The sequence below is a fragment of the Populus trichocarpa genome, chromosome 15 (assembly GCF_000002775.5).
Source record: "Populus trichocarpa isolate Nisqually-1 chromosome 15, P.trichocarpa_v4.1, whole genome shotgun sequence".
Lineage (NCBI taxonomy): Eukaryota > Viridiplantae > Streptophyta > Magnoliopsida > Malpighiales > Salicaceae > Populus > Populus trichocarpa.
Window position 1 is genome coordinate 6,622,045 of NC_037299.2, and position 22,645 is coordinate 6,644,689.

Below are 22,645 nucleotides of genomic sequence, written 5' to 3' on the forward strand. Positions count from 1 at the left end.
AAAGGTACTCATGAAGAAGCTTTTAAAAAAACTCATAGTACAAAAAAAAGGGAAAGGTCAACAGTTCATTATCAAGGTAGCATGCTCAATATAACCTTATATTTACATGGTGAAGTGAAAGTTGCAGGGCTACAATACCTATAACAAAAATGAGGATTTGATTGTTCTTTAATTCCCACACGATGTTGGAACTCCTTGATAGCTTATTGCCTTTAATGCCAAAGGAAAACTCTAAAACAAAACAAAATCTTGGACTATTCTTTGAAACCCCTTATTAGATGAGAGAATAGGATGTGCTGATGGAATGATAAGAGGCTGGTGGATGGTTATAGAGTTTTTTTTTTATTGCTACCGTTGCTGGGTTATTTTTGATGTCGCGAGGAAGGGTGGAAACAATAGTGAGACTGTGAGAGAATGGTAGAAAAGAGGCTAGTTTATGGGTCTTGGATTTTTTTTAAAATTAAAAGGTGATCTTTTCTTTAAGGGTTGGTGATTGCTAGCAGTTCCAAAACTTAAAGCTTCTCCAGTTCTCGCCCCTACCCCCTTTTTTTCTAAGAGTTGCTTCTTTTGGGTTTTTATAAGGCAATAATCAGATTCTTCCTAGGAAATCCACCCATCTATCTCATCTTGAACCTACTTTGTATTTGGTGAAAAGGAAACACCAACAGTCCTGCCATTGTTGGACTATTGAGGACATGTTTCCTTTATGTCATATGATCATTGTAGGAGTAAAGAAAACTGAATGAATTAGTGATACTTAAGGAGGTAATCTGGGCTATGATTTGGAGTGTATTTGGTGCAATTTGGTGGGGAAATTAGGTTGAACCGAGGCCGTTTTAGTGGTTTCATAGGCAACTTTCTCTAGCTAAAAAGGAAGAATAAAATAAATAGTGGTCGAATGACATGTCATTTGGGTCGTTGGTTTAACATCAAACGACAAGTCGTCTGTTAGAGGGGATTTAGGAATTAAAGTCAATTTTTAATTTGCACCCTGAACTTCTGAAACCTTTTAATTAAGCCCAAAATTATCCTTATCTTTTATAATATTTTCAATTTCACCCCTGGAAGTTTGCAATTGGACTCTTAGATTTCCATGTTCCTTATAAAATGGTCTTTTGTTTTGGGTTTCTTCAATTTAGTCCTTAATTGACTCTTTAAACTTCTAGTTTTTACAATTTCACCTCTAATTAAGTCAATTAAACTCTTAAAATCTCAATTCCTATTCATTCTGGTCACTGGATCTTTATTCCTTGCAATTTTGACTAGAATCGACTCCTGAACTTTGATATTTCTCAAATTAAACACATAATTGCACTAATTAAATCAATCTAAAGTTCAATTATGTCACTGGACTTATCAATTCTTCCAATTTTAGACAAATTAAATTTCAAACTTTATTTTTCTTTCATTTTAGCCCTTGACTAAATCAATTAAGCTCTTCCAAAATTCAATTAAGCCATTGGCTTTCTTCTATTTTGCAATTTTTCTCTCATATTCAACTTTCTTCTTAATTAAACATTTATTTGTCAAAAATTGGACTACCAAACTATGCAATTTTGTCCATGTTGGTCCTCAAACCTTCAATGTGTCTAGCAACCCAACCATTCAATATAAAACACAAAACAAGTTAAAACAACTTATTAAGAGAATTTATTACCTCTTAAAAACAAGAAATTAAGGAGAAATCCCAAGATGAATCACGTTTCTTTCACCCTCCTTTTCTTCTCTTATGTCGCCCCCTATGAAGGTTGAATCCCTTGGAATTCTTCAATTTTCTTTTTGTGTAAAGCTCCTTCTAACACCCTTTAATTCCCTAATCTAACTTTCTTTGGTGTTTTTAGTGTGATATTTTGTAAGATTTTTAGCTCACTCTCTCCTCTTTCTTTTCTCCTCTTATGGTCGGCCGATTCTAGGAATTACTAGAGAATTCTTCTCTATTTATAGCTATATTTTTTCTTATTTGCATCTTGCCCCCTCCTAATTTATTTATTTGCATATTAGGCCCTCATGTTTTCTTAATTTCTATATTAACCCCTCATATGTTCTTTTATTTTTACATTAACCCACCATTTCTTTTTATTTATACATTGGACCCAAATATTTCTCTTATTTATACTTTCTCCCTATAAAGTCCTTTGTTTTTTTTTTTCATCCTTATTAAAACTCCCTTTTAATTCAATTAATTTGTTCAATTTCACCCTTCCACTCATCAATTACATTGTTAATATTTAGTACCTTCGAAACTTTTCATCCAAGAGTTTACATACAAATTTCAAACCAAAAGTCTATTTCATTTTGATTGAAAATAATTTCTCTAACCATATTTACCATAGTTTTCAGACCCGGCCCAGTCCAAGCCCGGGTCGCCCGGATTAATTCTTTTTTTAAATCAAAACGACGTCGTTTTAGTAAAAAAAAACAAAAGTCAACGGGTCGCAACCGGGTTTTTAGCCGGGTCACGCCAGGTTTTTCCTTCCCCTATTTTTTCTTCAACCCGGCCCGGTTCCAGCCCTGGGTCGACCTGCTGGGCCGGGTTTCAAAACTATGATATTTACCACTTTAATTTTTCTCTTTCTTCTTTTCAATTTCAATATAAGATTTGTATCCAAGGATTTACATATATGTTTATTAAAAAGGGCACTAGGCATTAAGAAGGTGCATATATATACATGGAGAACTCATCATCTTCAAAGGTACTAGACATTAGGAAGGTTATACTAAATATGATTTTAAAAAAAGTTTTCATCCTCAACAATGTGCTTAATGTAGTTGACATTAGAAAGAACTTAGTGTCTAGATTATTATTAAGTGATTAGTACTTAAAAGTGCATTTTTATCAAGGTTCTATATCATCATTTTGCACTTGAAGTATCAATAACTCCTTAACTAAAGCATGTTTTATACTAACATATCTAATGATATAAGATACCTTTAATTTATGGTAAATGTTCATCTTAAATGCAGGCCTATCACATAAATGAAAGAATTGATTGATGAGTTGAAGTACTGAAAGTAAAAGGACAGAAAGATGGCCAAACTTAGAAAAGAGATGTTGGTGCAGTCCAAACTGGAACACTGTTCGGTAATCGGGTCATATTTGGAGTTGTAGATCTCGGATTTAGGTCTGTCTTATATAGATGGAAAGCTAAGACATAGGCCTACAACTTTCATGAGGAGTCCAAGATTTAAGAAGGCCGTTTTCAAGTCCAAATTGTAGCAACAACGAAGAAGTCTGAATCTGTCCTGCAGCCCAGACACTGTTCAGTGTTCAGCCCATATCTCGAGTTCTAGAAGTCCAAATGATCTCAAAGTTTTACCCTGGAAAGATGAGACAATTCCCTAGAACTTTCATGATTGAAGTATGTTCAAATTATGACGTTATCAATGACGTTTTTGGCAGACAAGAAGATAAGAATTGTCACCAAGTCAAGATGTGGCCACTCACTCATCAATTAGTCAACAAATCAATAGTTCCGAATTTTGGCCTATAAAAGGAGGCATTTGCCATGTATTTAGGCATCTTGGTGTTCAGATCAAGATCATGCTCTTGCTCTCTCTTTATATTTTGTAATGCTTAAGTTTTGCTTATATTAATTTCTTGCTTATGCTTTTCATTTCCTTTCCTTGTTTATTTATGTTTCTTTCTTTCATTATGTGTTGCTAAGTTAATTATGTCAAGGTGAAAAGGGTACACTAATGGTGTAAGAATAAGTATAATATAAACTTAACATGGACCTTAATGTTGGATACTAACATGCTTTATATTTGTTATCTTGTTCACTTTTAATACTTTGCTTGTTATATGGTTAATCTAGATTTATGTTGTATAACACTTGGTACAACAAATACTTGGCACTTTCATAGCCCATACTGTATGGTATAACCGACACCTGAGCTATGAAAGGAACTTGATTTGTTGTTAACATAAGTTATAATCATGAATGCCTGACAACATTTACAAGTATTAGCATTATTCGAATAAGATAACTAATGTAATCATGTTAACAATTTATAATCTGATTGGAACCTCCTTTGTGTGTGGTTTCCAATTGAATAAAAAGAGTTTATACTATACTTGTTTGAAATACCATTAGTGGATCCTCTAACCTTGACATTTGTTGTTATCATTGTTTAATCCTTACGTTAATCTTCCATCTCAAAGTTCTCATCAACTTCTTCCTCTTCTTCTTCACTATTATTATTATTGTTGTTATTGTTGTTGTTGTATTATTGTTATCTATAATTTATACAATTAACCTCCCTGTGGTTCGACCTCGGTCTTGCCGGGTTATTTATTACTTCGACACTCCTGCACTTGGGAGAAGACATCAATCTTTTGGTCGTGTCAAGTTTTTGGCGCCGTTGCCGGGGAGGTAAATTCTTATACAAATTATAGTATTTATTTTATTTTCTCTTTTCTCTTTTCTTGTATCTAACTTTGTTTCTTTTGTTTTGTTTCTTTTTCTATTGTTTTTCTTTTCTTTCTTTTATTCTCTTCCTGCACGTGCATGAGAGTGTGGTCACGTACATTAAGTGGTAGACTTTGTAGGGTATCCTCATCATTTTCAGAAAATATGGCCGAAGAAGATAACCAATCGCTTCATAATGAGAATAATGAGAATATTCGGGTTAGAACTCTTAGAGATCACATGAATCCCACAAGAACAAGTGCACCCTCATGCATAGTATTTCCACCTGATGCATCTCATTTTAATTTTAAGCCAGGCATTATTCAACTTTTACCATCTTTTCATGGCTTAGATTTAGAAAATCCATACTTGCATTTAAGGGAATTTGAGGAGGTTTGCAACACGTATAATGATTCAAATTGTAGCATGAACACCATTAGGTTAAAGCTTTTTCCTTTTTCACTAAAAGATAAAGCTAAAACATGGCTACAAAATTTGAGACCAGGATCCATTCGTGTTTGGGATGAAATGCAACAACAATTTTTAAAGAAGTTTTTTCCATCCCACAGAACAAACTCTTTCAAAAGACAAATCATCACTTTTACTCAAAAACCAGGAGAAACATTTTACCAATGTTGGGATAGATATCGAGACTTGCTTAATACTTGCCCCCATCATGGTTTTGAAACATGGAGATTAGTGTCACATTTTTATGAAGGGTTAACTCCTAGAGATAGGCAAATGGTTGAATTGATGTGCAATGAAACTTTTGAGGATAAAGACCCTAATGAAGCCATGGAATACCTAGACTTGCTAGCTGAAAATGCGCAAAATTGGGACACTACAGGAACTTATGAGGCACCAAGTAAAACCCAACCTCATACATCTAGTGGAGGTATGTACAACCTTAGGGAAGATCATGACCTCCAAGCCAAGTTTGCATCTTTAGCTAGAAAAGTCGAGGCACTAGAATTAAAAAAGAGTGGTCAAGTAAAATCTGTTCAAGACATTGTGTGTCAAATTTGTGAAACCAATGAACATTCAACCAATGACTGTCCAACTTTGCCCTCTTTTAAGGAATGTCTCCATGAACAAGCCCATGCATTAAACAGTTTCCAAAGGCCCAATCATAACCCATACTCGCAAACATACAACCCTGGTTGGAGAAATCACCCAAATTTCAATTGGAAGAGTGACAACAATAATGCACAAACTTCACAGCCACCGTTTCAAGCACACCATAATTTCCAAAATTCTCATGGATATGCACCTCCTTATGCTCCATCTCCTAGAAGAAATCTTGAGGAAACATTGCATGCATTCATGGAAAAGCAGAAGACGATCAACACTCAACTTGCTCAAAGCATGACAGATTTTAAAGATACTCTTGCAAAATTGACATCTGCTCTCAGTTTCCAAGAGAAAGGTAAGTTTCCATCTCAACCACAACAAAATCCAAAGGGGCGATACAATGCGAATGCAAGTAGTTCTGGAAGCCAACACATGGATCAAGGCAAATCAGTCATCACTCTTCGCAGTGGTAAGATTATTGAAAAACCCAGTCTTGAACCTTGTGAGAATGATGATGAGTCAATCTTTGAGGGTAAGGAAGGGGTTGAATCTGATCATTGTAAAGAAAAGACTGATTCTTCGCCAGCACTTCCATTTCCTCATGCCATGACCAAACAAAGGAAAGTCAATCACAACTCTGAAATCTTTGAAACTTTCAAACAGGTAAGGATCAATATACCTTTGTTGGATGCTATTAAACAGGTTCCTTCTTATGCTAAATTTTTGAAAGATCTGTGCACTGTGAAGAGAAAACTGAATGTGAAAAAGAAAGCCTTTTTAGCCGAACAAGTAAGTGCCATTCTTCAGAACAATAATGCTTTGAAATATAAAGACCCTGGTTGTCCTACAATTTCTTGCTTTATTGGAGAACATAAAATTGAAAGAGCCTTACTTGATCTTGGAGCTAGTGTGAATTTACTTCCATATTCAGTTTTTCAAAGTCTCAATCTAGGTGAGTTAAAACCAACTTCTGTAACTCTTTTACTTGCCGATAGATCTGTAAAAGTGCCTAGAGGAATAGTTGAAGACGTGTTAGTACAAGTCGATAAGTTCATTTATCCTGTGGATTTTATTGTCTTGGACACACAACCTGTTGAAGCATGTAATTCATTTCCTGTTATTTTAGGACGTCCGTTTCTTGCAACTTCTAATGCATTGATTAATTGTAGGAATGGACTGATGAAGCTATCTTTTGGAAACATGACATTGGAGATGAATATTTTCAACATTTGCAAGCAACCTGGAGATGATAATGATTTACAAGAAGTAGATTCTATTGAAGAATTAGTTTATGATCAACTTGAATCTACTTTGAGTAAAATTGAATTGGATGAATCTGAAGATTTGCAAATGATTTATTCTCAGGAAGAAATCACGGATGAAAAAGACACCAAAAATGTTGATGCGGATCTTTTGTCAAAAGTAACAACAGATTCGACATCCGACATCACACCAATCGATGATTACTTTCCTGATGAATCCTTACTTTCTCTTAGTTCAATGCCTTGGTTTGCTAAAAATATCAATTTTCTTGCTATAGGAGATTTGCCAACTCATTGGAGTACCGAAGACAAAGGTAAGTTTTTGAACGAAGTGAAGAAATTTTATTGGGATGACCCTTACTTATTCGAATATTGTCCTGATCAAATATTTCAAAGATGCATTCCTGACAATGAGGTAAGTAATGTCTTTAAACTTTGTCATTCTGAAGCATGTGGGAGTCATTTCTCGTCAAAAAAGACAGCTGCGAAAATTTACAAAATGGATTTTATTGGCCCACCATGTTCAAGGACACACATGCATTCTGCAAAACTTGTGAAAATTGTCAAAAAGTTGATAATGGTCAAAAAGTTTTGCTTTATAATTCTCGACTCCATTTATGTCCTGGAAAGCTAAGATCAAGATGGAGCGGTCCATTTATTGAGAAACATGTGTATCCTTATGGGGCCTTTGATATTGAGAATCCAAAGAATGACAATGTTTCTAAGGGAAATGGACATCGTTTGAAACCTTACTTTGATAATTTTCCTAGTGAAAATGAATCCATTGGTTTGAATGATCCTATAGATAAAGGTTGATTATTTTGTTTTTCTCACATTGTTTTTGTGTTTTGTTTTGGTGTGAATTTTGTTTTGCTAGTCTCTCTCACCCCGGTCAAATGGCGGATAACGGTACTCCGTGACTTCAGTCGGTTCTTTCAGTTTCCCATAATAACTGATATTTGTATATATTGTGCAATTCTTGACTCTTTCTCTCTTCTTTGAATCTCTTCTCCAATTCTCATTTGAAAATGGACACCACTCTTGAAAAATTAAAAAAGTACTTTCCCGCTCTGCCTCAGAATGCGATTACAAAAATTTACCGTGCTAGGTGTGCAAGATTGAGGTTGTTAATGAATCATGGAATTCCTGAGGATATTCGCTGGCTGATTGAAGCAAATGTCCGATTATCAGGTGAGTCCTCCAATTTTTTCATTTCACACATGCCTGGAACTGGTAAAAGCACTTTTGCAAAGAAACGTCGTGCAAAACGACTGAAAGTCTGTCACAGATGTGCCAGATGGACTTGTAATGCAACATGTCGTTCTTTAGGAATGGTATCTATAAACCGTGAAGATAAAATACAATTTATTAAGGATGGCCTGAGTAAGGGGTCTTTAGATAATCTTCTATTAACCCTTGAGACGCATCCTAGTGGAGATGTGCATCGTGCTATTCATGATTTATGGCCCCATTTTCATAAAGAACATGATCGACTTAGTCTTGGGAATCTGACTAAAAAAGACCCTGTTTGCCAGTTTTTAAGAAAACTGGATGGGAAGCCTATCCCCGACCCATAGAGGGCGTTTAAGCCGTTCTTGGACGTAAAACTAAGGGAAGATGTGAGCCACAATCACAACTACATGTACATACACATGCTTTTTCAAAATAAATAATTAAATAAAGAGAGAGAGAGAGAGAGAAAGAGTGTGTGAGACTCCAGCTGGTCTGCATATAGGGGTATGATTGCATCTTTAATTTCTCATCTATAAAATCTTCTCTTCCTTCCCCTCATTTCTACTCAACCCTTACATTAGACAGATATAGAAGTGTGTAGAAATGGCAGGTCCCTCAAGTTATCACATAAAAAATATTTGTGTTTTCGGTGGATCCAGTCCTGGGAAGGAAATAGCTTTTTTGGAAGCAGCAAATCATCTTGGTCAGGTACTAGCTGAGAAAAAGATTCATTTAGTGTATGGGGGAGGCAGCCTTGGGTTAATGGGGGGTGTGACAATAGCTGCATTTTTAGGAGGTAGTCAAGTTTTGGGGGTCGTCCCCGAAGCTTTAACAAAAGGGGACATCATTGGAAGAACAATTGGAGAGGAACTACAGGTCTCCACAATGTCTGATCGATTGAATGCAATGTTTAACCATGCTGATGCCTTCATTGCCTTACCAGGTGGTTTGGGCACATTGGAAGAGATCTTTCATATTTCCTCTTGGGCCCAACTTCACATTCACCATAAACCTATAGGTTTGCTCAATGTTAATGGTTTTTATGATAATTTGTTGTCTTTTCTTGATCAAGCTGTGGAACAGGAATTTCTAACATCTTCGGCACGACAAATCATAATCTCTGCTGCTACTGCTGAACAATTGATCGACAAACTACAATCTTTCACCCCTGTAATTGATCCTTCCATGAGTCGCATAAATTGGTCAACTACAGAAAGCCGTAAAAAGCTTAGATTGGATTTGAGCCTTCGTTTGTGAATCCTTGTGTCTTTTGGTTTTATTATTAGCATATTATTTTGTTTTGTTATTTCTTATATTTGTTTAAGTGTGTTTCAGGTTTGTCAGTGTTCGTTGTTTCAGGTGATGTCTTCTATACTCTATCTTTCTACCTTAGTACATTGAGGACAATGTCTCGTTTTGGTTGGGGGGAGAGGGTAGTAGTATTTAAAAAAAAAAAAAAAAACCATTTGGCTAAACTGTTCTTACTAGGATGGCAGAGTAAGGGGGAATTTTAGTGACTCTTGAGACGCATCTTAGTAAATATTTTCCAATGGTTATTTGCAATATTCATAACAAGGCCTATTAGAATACTTCTTGAAATATTCAGGTTTACAAACTCTCGCATTATTATCACTTGATTCTGCTCATATACTCATTTAACAAGTATTCTTAAACCTTCATTTTCACACACACACTTTAACATATGATTGTGGGTTGCACATTGGATTATTACATTATTTATGTTCTTTTGTTAAAGGTAACAACTAAGGGATAGGGATAGTCTATAATTTGCAAAATAAAAAAAAAAAAAAAACAAAAAAAGAAAAAAAGAAAATGATGATAATAAAAAAGTAGATAAGTTTGATTTCGTAGCCTCCCTAACCTAAGCAATTAAGCCCGAAGGGGTGTTTTAACACCTAATACCCTAAAGTCAACTGACTTGGGAGCTATTGGCCCAAAGCTTGTTACATGGGTTAAGGAGAAAAGCTTAAGGGAATCAAACATTGCACTATCTACGTATCAGTATCTGCAACCCGAGTTACTAAGCTCGTAGGGGTGTCTCAACACCTAATGCCCTAAGACCAACTGGTCTGGGAGTCATTAGCTGAAAGCTCGTTACATGGGTTAAAGATGCATTGCGTTTTAAGTATATGTATATATATATTGCTTAAAAAAAAAAAAAAAAGAGAAGATAATAATCCCAACCCAAGGAAGTTACCCTTAAACATTAGAACAAAATATTGTTTTCCTCCAATAAAAGCCCCATCATCTATGCTTTCGTACATTGAGCACATAACGAGGAAGGTTTATTAATATCTTGTTTAAGAGGTATTGAGCAGATATATAAACTTAATGAGAGTTTGTTTATCTGGATAGATTAATGGAAGTTGAATGATGAATGCCTTGCTTTGTGCAAGTTGCAAATTGTTTCTCTATTTTAACGCTTTGATTACTAGGGACTAGTAATAAGCTGGTTGGGGGGTGTGATTAGTACTTAAAAGTGCATTTTTATCAAGGTTCTATATCATCATTTTGCACTTGAAGTATCAATAACTCCTTAACTAAAGCATGTTTTATACTAACATATCTAATGATATAAGATACCTTTAATTTATGGTAAATGTTCATCTTAAATGCAGGCCTATCACATAAATGAAAGAATTGATTGATGAGTTGAAGTACTGAAAGTGAAAGGACAGAAAGATGGCCAAACTTAGAAAAGAGATGTTGGTGCAGTCCAAACTGGAACACTGTTCGGTAATCGGGTCATATCTGGAGTTGTAGATCTCGGATTTAGGTCTGCCTTATATAGATGGAAAGCTAAGACATAGGCCTACAACTTTCATGAGGAGTCCAAGATTTAAGAAGGCCGTTTTCAAGTCCAAATTGTAGCAACAACGAAGAAGTCCGAATCTGTCCTGCAGCCCAGACACTGTTCAGTGTTCAGCCCATATCTCGAGTTCTAGAAGTCCAAATGATCTCAAATTTTTACCCTGGAAAGATGAGACAATTCCCTAGAACTTTCATGATTGAAGTATGTTCAAATTATGACGTTATCAATGACGTTTTTGGCAGACAAGAAGATAAGAATTGTCACCAAGTCAAGATGTGGCCACTCACTCATCAATTAGTCAACAAATCAATAGTTCCGAATTTTGGCCTATAAAAGGAGGCATTTGCCATGTATTTAGGCATCTTGGTGTTCAGATCAAGATCATGCTCTTGCTCTCTCTTTATATTTTGTAATGCTTAAGTTTTGCTTATATTAATCTCTTGCTTATGCTTTTCATTTCCTTTCCTTGTTTATTTATGTTTCTTTCTTTCATTATGTGTTGCTAAGTTAATTATGTCAAGGTGAAAAGGGTACACTAATGGTGTAAGAATAAGTATAATATAAACTTAACATGGACCTTAATGTTGGATACTAACATGCTTTATATTTGTTATCTTGTTCACTTTTAATACTTTGCTTGTTATATGGTTAATCTAGATTTATGTTGTATAACACTTGGTACAACAAATACTTGGCACTTTCATAGCCCATACTGTATGGTATAACCGACACCTGAGCTATGAAAGGAACTTGATTTGTTGTTAACATAAGTTATAATCATGAATGCCTGACAACATTTACAAGTATTAGCATTATTCGAATAAGATAACTAATGTAATCATGTTAACAATTTATAATCTGATTGGAACCTCCTTTGTGTGTGGTTTCCAATTGAATAAAAAGAGTTTATACTATACTTGTTTGAAATACCATTAGTGGATCCTCTAACCTTGACATTTGTTGTTATCATTGTTTAATCCTTACGTTAATCTTCCATCTCAAAGTTCTCATCAACTTCTTCCTCTTCTTCTTCACTATTATTATTATTGTTGTTATTGTTGTTGTTGTATTATTGTTATCTATAATTTATACAATTAACCTCCCTGTGGTTCGACCCCGGTCTTGCCGGGTTATTTATTACTTCGACACTCCTGCACTTGGGAGAAGACATCAATCTTTTGGTCGTGTCATTAAGAAAAAAAAAAGAAGGGTTTAAAATGGTTTTTAAAAGTGATATTTTTTTTGGAAAAGGGTTATCTATAAATGACCTTAAAATACATATAATGATCATTTTAACCAAGGATGATGATGATGATGATTCTTACTTGCTTGAGCCTTATGATATATGACATGCTAGGTTGGAACATGTAAATTATAGTTCTATACAAAATATTAATTAATCTTGAATTATTACTTTCTATGGTTTTCGAGAAAAATTACAAATGTGAAGTTTATGTATAATCTAAATTCATAAAGACTTTTTAAATAATTAAAAGAAGTAGTGAATATATCGATTTAATTCACTCTGATATTTGTGATTTAAAATTAATATGAACTAGAAGTGATAAAAAAAAGTATCATATTACTTGTATAGATGACCGCACAAGATATTATGATACATCTTTGTTAAGAAGCGAAGATGATAAGGCTCTTAAAATGTTTAAGCATAACAAGATCAAATTTGAAAATTAACTTTATAAAAAGATAAATGTAATAATAAGTGATAGAGTAGAGAATACGAGGCAACTTTTGATAAATTTTATTCTTAAAATTGTATTATACACTAAATTTTGACTCCTTATTTACCTAAAAGAAATGGCATTGCTAAACATAAACTAAAAAAAATTATGAATATCATGTTGATAAGTTTAGGAGCACCTCAAAACTTATAAGGGGGGTAATCTTGACTATCAATTATATATTTAACTAAGTATCTTATAAGAGATTGAAAAAGACACCATATGAGTTGTAGAAAGAAGAAAACTTTCCTATAAATACCTCTAAATGTGGGGGTGTCTTGCTAAAGTAGCGTTACTTGATCCTAAAAAGATGAATATAGGATTTAAAAATATGGATTGTGTATTCATTAGATATACTTATAAAAGTAGTGTATATTGGTTTCGTACACAAGTCAATCATTAAGGATATTCATCCCAATAATAGAATAAAAAAAATACTAATTTGTTTTTAAGATGTGCCTTCTTTTAAGAAAGCAAAAAAAAAATTGGTAATTTAAAAGGATGAATGAAGCAAGCTCATGTGATCATAATCAAATTATAAATTAAAGATCTATGGAAGATGATAAAATTTAGATGTGAAGGAGTAAAAAGGAAAATGAGCATCGAAGCTACTTCGAGACAATGTCCTAAACTTTGTATTAAAAGACAACAATTAATATTGAGATTGAGTTCATCATATAAAATCATACGTGAAAACTAATGAATCTTTCACTTGGAAGTAAGACATTACCATAAATAGATCTTTAAAAGGAAGATCAAAGATGATGGAACCATTGAAAAACACAAAGTAAGATTTATTATTGAAAGATTCAAACAACAAAAAGGTATGGACTATTTTGACACATCTCACTTGTGTCAATAATAACTTTCATATGGATGTTAATAGCTAATGTGGTTATTAACAAGCTTGAAATACATCAAATGAATGTAAAAACAAAACTCTTCTAAATGGTGAACTTGAGTAAGAGGTCTATATGAAACAACTCGAGGGGATTGTCAATAAAATGAAGGAAAAGAAATTGTGTAAACTTGTTAAGTCATTATATGGTTTGAAAAAAAAAACTCCAAAATAATGGCATGCAAATTTTCACAATAATATATTGTAAATTTATTTTAAAATCAACAAGGTTGATAAATTTGTTTATGTAAAAAATATAGATAATGGTTATCATTGTATGTCTTTATATGAATGTCATGCTAATTTTGAACAACAATGAATACAAGATCAAGTCTATCAAGAAAATATTAAATAGTAAATTCGATGTAAAATATAGATATTGTAGATGTCATACTAAGAATGAAAAAATTTGTCCTAATCTCATTATATTGAAAAACTTCTCAATAAATTTTTGAAAGGTGACAATAATATTGTAAAGAATCTACTGAATATAAAAGTATATAAGTCCAAAAACCAAGGTAAGTGAATACATTATTTAGAATATTATTGAATAATTAAAAGCTTGAGGTATGTTATGAACTATATAAGATCAGATATTATATACTATGTTAGAAAGTTGAGTATATTTACCAATAATCCTAGTATGAATTGTTAGAAAGTAATAAATAGAATACTTAAATATTTAAAATATACCATGGACTATGACTTGTATTATGCTGGTACTCGACAGTAATACAAAGTTATAATGATGCAAACTTAATATTCAAGAAATTTCTAAAACTATGAAAAAGGGATTGATTAAATCTTAGGGAAAAAGAGTACATAAAGAGGAAGAAGAGTTTTTAGGGTTCTTGATTGAAACTTTGCAAAGAAATTTCTAAGATTATGAAAAAGGGATTAAAGATTTTTCTTATAGAAGATGAAGAATTGAGAGTAATTTGAGAAATCTAAATATAATGCCTAAAAGTCAGAGCACAAGCTACTTTTAAGTTTAATTAATTGGATAAAATTATTAAATGTCAAACATGTTTTAAACCATGGTCGATAGTTTTAGGGTGAACAATGTCTTTTGCCAAGTTATATTTGATGGATTTGATCAATCAATGCTAAGTATAAATAAGATGGGGGATTATTCCTTCATTTAAGAAATAAAAGAATATGAGAGACATTGTTTACTCTTAAAATAAATATCAATGTGTCAATCATAGGAGAACAATGACTTTTCATAACAAAACAGGGGAAAAGCTAAAGTTGATCGAGTTTAGTAAAATCAACTATACTAAAGGAGTCTTAATCAACAAAGAGTTAGAAAAAGTAGTTGATCAGACGATCACGAGTCATATTCGACCAAAGAAAAAGTGATCAAGCATAAGAGTTTGAATAAACGCAAAGAACTAGGAAGCTTAAATCTATTCAGAACAATAGACCTCAATAAAATAACTAATAAGAAATCATAAGATTAGCTTAGGATTCACGTAGTATCAATAGAGAAGGAGTTTAATTTGTATTAAAATTCAATAAAGTCTTCTTACTTAATATCAATATCTATATATAATTAGGATTTGCATGTTTAGATAGAATTCAAACTTCGTATAAATAATAAAGGATCACTCAGTCACTATGAATGATGGATAGTCCTATATATGTAATTTAACATTTTACTAGTTTTAGTATTGCTTATTTCTTTACAACTTTATTTACATTTTTTTAATTTTCCTATAATTTAATTATTGTAATCTCTTTTTCTCTTTTTTCATAAACCCATTATTTTTTTACCATCATTAAAAAATGATGGGTTTATGAAAGGTTTAAGGTTTTATATTGCCATACTTCACTTGATTTTACAATGTTGTTACTTGTTTTATCTTAAGATGAAGTTTTTATTGTGTATTTTTTTTTTTTAAGGTACAAACAAATAGCATATTGATCAAAAGAATATCTGAGTGATTGACAAGTATTAATAATAAAAAATAATTAGTAATAATTTATTGTTTTTTAATTTACATGTTTTCAATTAATAATATTCTTACTTTAAGGTTGAGACTAAGTTTTCAACAAAAGTCAAAATAAGCATATTAAATCATTTATTTTCTTAATTTTATCATTTATCTATATAAATTTGGAAGTAAATTTGAAAAATAAACTTAATATTCAAAACTATGTTAATGTGTTGTAAAAATAAATAAATTTAATTTTGTTAGTTTAAACCTAGATTCAGGTTAATTTAAAAAAATTTATAAACAGATACATAACAAAGTATAAGTATAGACATTAACTTGTGTAGTTCTTAAATATTTATTAATTTTGTTTTAGGAAAGGAAAAATTAAGCTGAGCACTCTAAGGTTTTTATTTTATTTTTTACTTTGTAACTAATTTTTTAAATATTATATTTTTCATTTTAGGTCAAAACTTATTTTCAAAATAAATAAAATAATTCTACCCTCATATATATTAAAGTATTAAAGCTAACCATTGCAACACCGTTCACTCTATCTCACTCGCTTTCTTTCCTTTTGTTTCCCCTTTACGGTCATTGTTGGCCATACTTGCAACCACTATTGTCACTTCACATAGACTATCTCTTTTATTTTTTTTTAAATAATTTGTTGTTTAATAATTATGAGTTTGAGTCTTTTTAAAACCATTAGAAATTTATATAGTTATTAATTTTGAAACCTGTAGAATTAATCAAGATACATAAAAATTAACCCAAACACCATATTAATAATATTAATAATAATAAAAAAAAAACAGCTCAATCAAATTAACAATCTCCTTGATATCTCTCCATCTAATAAATTATAATGCAAGTACAAATTGGACACTCTCTTAATTTCCACTGCAGGAGATATTGTACCAGATAGTCCTTTTCACTGCAATGAAATGTTAGCCATTTTACCATGCTCGTTGCAAGCCACACCCTCAAATAAGCCACTGCAGGGGTCACCATCATTAGCCCATGACTGTAAAAATCTTTATTGGTTGGGTCTAAAGTAGACTTTAGCTTCACCAAAGCTTCAAGCTCTGTATTGTTTCTAGAAATTTGTAGTGGAGTTTAACAGTGAAAGGAATGGAATGAGAGGAGAAATAACATAAAGATCTGCCTCCGATGGAGTTAAAACCACGCCAAACACAGTAGCACCAGCTCACTGTGCCATCAAAACCACGAGCCTCGTTAGCAACCCCTCCATCAACTGTGACAACCGTATGAAAAGGAGAGAGGAGAAGAGGGCCAAAAGTTAAAGTGTCTAAATCTCCCTCCATATGCCTCTGTTTGCCTCACCGCTGGTCAAGGAAGAAAGATGACTTGACAATCTACCTGATTCACCAGGTAACCTTCTCTTACAGATGTGTTGTACTTGTTGGGGAGGAGGAAGATGAGATGATGGTGGCTAGAGTTTAAACTTGTTATTTACTGGGAAGGAACTTATGATATTTATGTTATTTTTATGTTTTATGAGTTTTTTTAATTATTATTTTAAATATAATAATAGTTTTGTAAATAAATGTATATTTTTTTATTGATTTTGTTTATATCAGTTCTTAATGATGTAAAATATTACTAGCCATTAAAATTTAGAATGAAAAATATAATATGTAAAAATAATAATTGTAAAAAAAAAAAACCAAACCGTAAATGCTCAGGTTAATTTTCCCTTTAAAAATATCACCACTAGTTTCATAAAAAAAAAAAAAAACAAATTGGATTGCATAATATATATATATATATATATAATTTGAAATTTAAACCTGAGAATAAGGATATTAATAAATTGGGTTGGAGCTGAATTTTACTCCACCTACTTACAGCCATGAATATCCATATTCATCACTCATATATGTTTTTAACTTGGATCAAATCAGATGGAGGGTTTTCTTCACCTGGTGAATTCACGTAGGCTACCCGATCCTTTTTTAATATTTTAATTATTTTTATAAATAAAATCAAATCTTTAAAAGAAGCTCCATCCTTATGTACGAATTATAAAATCAAAAAGTAAAGTCTAAACTTCAAATTTATATATAAAATCATAAAATAAAAATACATATATTATGTTGGTAAATAAAACTATAACTCCATGAGATAAACAAAAATAAGTTAAAAAAACCAAATTACCCTTCACCCATCGTTGTATCCAACTTAAATTTATGTTAAGATTTTATTCATTTTTTTTTAATTTTAATCAACTAAGATATTGTGTTAATCAAATTAAATGATTACAAGTATTTAATTAATCGGCTGAATTTGCTATCCAAAGTTAAGTATTGCATTTTAAAGGGGGGTAAAATTTGAATTTTTTTTATAATTTTTTTTAGATTTTCATATTGATATTAAAAATAATATTTTTAGAATAAAAAAATATTATTTTAATATATTTTTAAATAAAAAATATTTTATAAATTAATTATTATAAAACTTTCAAATATCCCAACAGAAAATGCAAGGCGTGGGTGGCTGCAGTGAATTATTTAAAAAGGCACAGAGGATATGACGGGCCAATGTGTTCCTTCTATTGGCCAAAAATCCTTACTTTTCAACCGTCAATTTCTCATCACACAATCCTCCATCATATATACCCATCCTTCAACCAGACATTTTTTCAACTACCCAAATAAAAGACACTCCCTTTACTCTCTCTACATCTTTGTGCCCAAAAGATGGCAATGGAGATGGCCATAAGATCTTCATTTACAACAAGACTCTCTCCTCGTTCAACTTCTTCAACAACCAAACCTTCTTTCTTTAAACCTCATCAATTGAGACCCATCTCTGTATCACTGCCAACGTCAACCATCTCTCTCTTGTCTCTCTTTGCACCACCCAATGAAGCCAAAGCTCTTACTATTTCCAAGGACCAGGTTGTCTCTACGCTTACTGATGTAAGAAACACCACTCTCACAATCTTTCTTGATATGCAAATTCCTACTCAACCAAAGTCTTGAAGTTGTTTTCTTTCTTTCTTTAAAATCATTTTTCTGGCTCTAACTTGATTGCCCATTTGCTGAAATTGGCTGTGCTTGATAGGTGGAGAAGACAATTGATCAGGCTGTGGAGTTTAGTTCAAGTGTATTGGACAGTGCACAGAAAGTTTTTGAAGGTGTCACTAATAGTTTGAAGCCTGGCATAGATGTTGCATTACCAATTGCAAAGCAAGCAGGAGAACAGGCAGTGAAGATTGCTTCTCCTGCAATTTATGAGGCTTCAAAGAAAGCCCAAGAAGCTATTCAAAGTACTGGTATTGACACAGAACCAGTTCTTAGTGCTGCTAAGGTTTGAACTATCAATTTTCTAGCTTCATTTCCCCCCTTCAATTGTTTAGTTTATGTTTACATTGTTTGGAATTTGTCTTTTGATTGTTTTCTTAGAAAACTTCACGGTGTTGCGTTAATATGTATATAAATCCAATTGAATCCAGTGAATTTTTTGGAAATTAGAAGACCAGTGTGCTTGGAATTTTTTGGAAATTGTTAGACCAATTGTTTTGGTTCTGTGACCATATTGGTAGTTTGAGTCTTTTGTCTCCAGCATTTTTTTTTCTAACAATGGCAGCTTAGGATTTGAATTACCTCATCTCCATAACACGGTTGTTATTATGGTTTCTTCAGATGTACGATGACTATATGGCTAAAATTTCTGTTTACATTCATGATATTTATTACCCTTTGATCACAGACACTAGTAGGTGCTGCTCAACAGACAACTAAGGTGATTGAAGAGGCAAAGCCCATAGCTTCATCAACTGTTGAAACCATCACTTCGGCAGACCCCGTTGTGATTGTAGGAGCTGCTGGAGCAGTTTTTCTAGCATACCTCCTCTTTCCATCCATATGGTCTGCTGTCTCATTCGGCCTGCGTGGTTACAAAGGTGAATCTGCGGTTTATTTATTCTACAGGTGCTTTATTTATGTGAAATCTCTTGTTTGAACAAGAAATGTGAAACAACTTAATAATTCGTTTCATTTACATTTCGATGCAATCAGCAGTTCATGCGGTAGCTTGATAGTGATTTCAGATTTTCATACATGAGTTTCTTCTAGTTTTCATATTATGGGCTGTTGTTTCCAGGTGAGATTACTCCAGCCCAAGTCCTTGATCTATTATCTACAAAAAATTACATTATGATCGACATTAGATCAGAGAAAGACAAGGAAAAGGCTGGCATCCCACGCCTTCCCTCCAGTGCTAAGAACCAGATGGTTTCGGTCCCGTGAGTTAATTTTTTTATTTGAAAGCATACATTTTCACTTTGTGATACAAAACACTTAGAGAAAAGAATAATAAAACTGCCAATTTCATGACCGCTGTAAGCTTAGCCCTCTTGCATCTGGGTTCATCTTGCCTGTCATGTGGTGTCAGATGACTGGGGTATAATGAATCATTCAGCTTATTCTAGGTAGTGTTTGTTTACAATCTTGGGATAGAAAAGATAAAGACATTTAAAACAAAAATATATTTGGTTGATTAATTAGATCTAGATAAAAATATAAAAATAAATGTCATAATTTTATGTAATTTAAAAAACAAGAGGTACAAAAATGACTTATCTTCAAAAACAATATTTTTTATTTTTTATTCTTAAAATATTCATGTAAAAAATCTATTAATTCAAAATCTGTCCAACTATAGCATGTAAGGATAAAAGTAGTTATTATCATAGTTTTAAAATTTAACTTGAAGGTCGACCCGGTGTAAGACACAAATCATGAGTCGGGAGGGTCAACCCCAAGTTTTTTTTTTTTGAAAAAAAGATCAAAACAACATTTTGACATTTTTTTTAAAAACAAATCAATAGGATTTTTACTCGGGTTTTGACCGGATTCTTCCTTGAATTGACCATGTTATAGGTCAATCTAGGTTTTTGACTTAGCCAGGCCATGTCAATTCTTCTTCTATTTTTTTTTAAATTTGAACCTGTGCAGGACCTGGATAACCCACTAGGGCAATTCAAGTTTTATAAGTAGTATTATTATACTATTATTAATTTCAATGCTCAATGTAAACTAAAATAAAAAAAAGTATTTAATTATTATTTTTTAATTATGGAAGTTTGATAATAATACAGGGTAAAATGTTTTTTTTTAATATTTTATTATGTTTTACTATCATCAACCAACCAGGATGCATGATCACTGTCTTGTTCATCATTATTAACACATAATTCTATCTTCATTTTATATTCTGTCTTGTTTTGTTTTCTCTATTCCCAGTATATTTCTCTTTCACTTAACATGCCTTTTTGTCCTGATAGAAAACAATAGTGAAAAATAAAAAAATATTGCATTCCATTTGCATTCCTTTTCCCTTCAAAAATATAATTTAAAAAAATAATTTGAACAGAATGGCAGAACTTTCTTATCTCCTCTTTAGTTGTGTTATTAATACCGCCTAAAAAGGTATTTTTTTTTTCCTGATTTTGTATTGTTGTTAATGTTTCAGTTTGGAAGAACTGCCAAGCAAATTGAAAGGCATTGTCAGAAATGTCAAGAAACTAGAAGCTGAAATAGCAGCTTTAAAGATTTCATATCTGAAGAAAATTAACAAAGGTTCCAACATTGTCATCATGGACTCGTGAGTTCCTCCTCCTTGCCAGTCTTCAATCAATGATATTCAGTTTGCCTTGTAAATCTTATCCACTCCTTTCTTTCTCATCCTGTATTCTTCTTCAATGCTTTAAAAAATTCAGGTACTCAGATTCAGCAAAAATAGTTGCCAGAGTACTGACAAGTTTAGGTTTCAATAACTGCTGGACTGTTTCTGGTGGGTTTTCTGGAGGCAGAGGATGGTTACAAAGTTGGTTAGGAGCGGATTCATATAATGTATCTTTTACTGAGGTTCTCAGACCATCACGAATAATCCCTGCAGCAGCCGGACGTGTTGGAACAGCCAGCTCAAAGTTACTTCCGGGTGGAGATTAAATTTCCCCCCCTCACCTGGTTAGAAATGCCCGAATGTGCTTTCTCGGTTAAGAATAGCCGTGTAGAAACATGTCTGGTAATTATCTTTTATAATCAGTGCGAGTGTATTCATTTTCAACCCATTTGCCCTTGCATTTCTTTTGTTGCTTGCTTGCTTCAATCAGATGAGCTAGCACAGAAAAAGTCTAATAGAGCACCACCAAAACAAGAATTTGCTCTCTTTGCCAAATTGAAGTATTCCTTCTTAAAACCACGGTTACATGCTCATGTTGCAACAGAAAAACCAAATTGAAGTATTCCTTCTTATCAGAACTACCCGGCAACCTCCGTGTGAGTAGCTAGAGAGAAAACCAAGACAACCATAAAAAACCCAAGCCTTGTCTTTCTCTCTCTAAAGCCACAACTTCTCCCCTTAATTTCTCTCACCTCAAACCTACATTTCCAATGTAACCACCACCATTTTCTTCATCTCAAAGCTCTCTATAAATGCTATTAGTTAATTGCAGCCAATAACATGAGCATCATCATTAATAAAAAAGAAAGAGAAAACAACCTGTAAAACTTCTTTCGTTGATTTCTCTCTACTCCAACATTCAAACAAGGCAAGACCGACACTATTCTTGTTTTTTGTTTGAGCACTACACAATTATATAAGCCTTGCAACCCAATAACATTGGTTTGAGTAGATCCAAAAGTTACAAAATGAACCAATATAGAGAAAAAAGACCATCGGACTTTTAACATCTTGGATCTCCCTTACTTGTCGGCGTTGACCTACACTGCTACCACAGGAAGAAGCAACACAAAGCGACACACCTTACAGACTCATATGTTGATAAGAAATTACGTTGAATGAAGCGTTGAACGTGACATCCTTCTCTTGGAGCGTGGCTATCACGCGCCAACATTCCACCTTCAGTCCAACATTGTTTTTCCACTATTTCATCCCCTTCCAGGCCTTATTGTCCACCTTTAGAAAGGCTATTTAAAACCCTAAATATCTTTTGAATAAATATCTTTCTTTATTAATGATTTTGATATGTTTTGTGGTGAGGTTTTTGGAAATTGAATAATTTTTATTGGAATGATATTTGTGTTTGAATGATATCAATCAAGTTCTTTAATCTTGCATCTTGTTATATTGTTGAATTTGATGTGTTTTTTTATGAGATTTTGGGATTAAATGAATTTAGTCGAATCTAATTTTTTATATTGTTTCATTTCATGTTCTTGGTCGTTTCATCATTATCCTTGGCATTGCAACATTTTGTTTTTCATTGTG

General features: G+C 32.7%; 1 protein-coding gene across 1 annotated transcript; it reads left to right on the forward strand.

Moving 5' to 3' along the window:
* Positions 1 to 18,031: 18,031 nt before the first annotated feature.
* Positions 18,032 to 21,481, forward strand: LOC18105685 (calcium sensing receptor, chloroplastic). Its single transcript, XM_006374277.3, has 6 exons — positions 18,032 to 18,327; positions 18,473 to 18,718; positions 19,121 to 19,313; positions 19,514 to 19,655; positions 20,885 to 21,016; positions 21,132 to 21,481. The coding sequence occupies exons 1-6, from the start codon at positions 18,106 to 18,108 to the stop codon at positions 21,361 to 21,363; spliced, it is 1,167 nt and encodes a 388-aa protein (XP_006374339.1). The 5' UTR covers positions 18,032 to 18,105; the 3' UTR covers positions 21,364 to 21,481.
* The last annotated feature ends 1,164 nt before the right edge of the window (positions 21,482 to 22,645 follow it).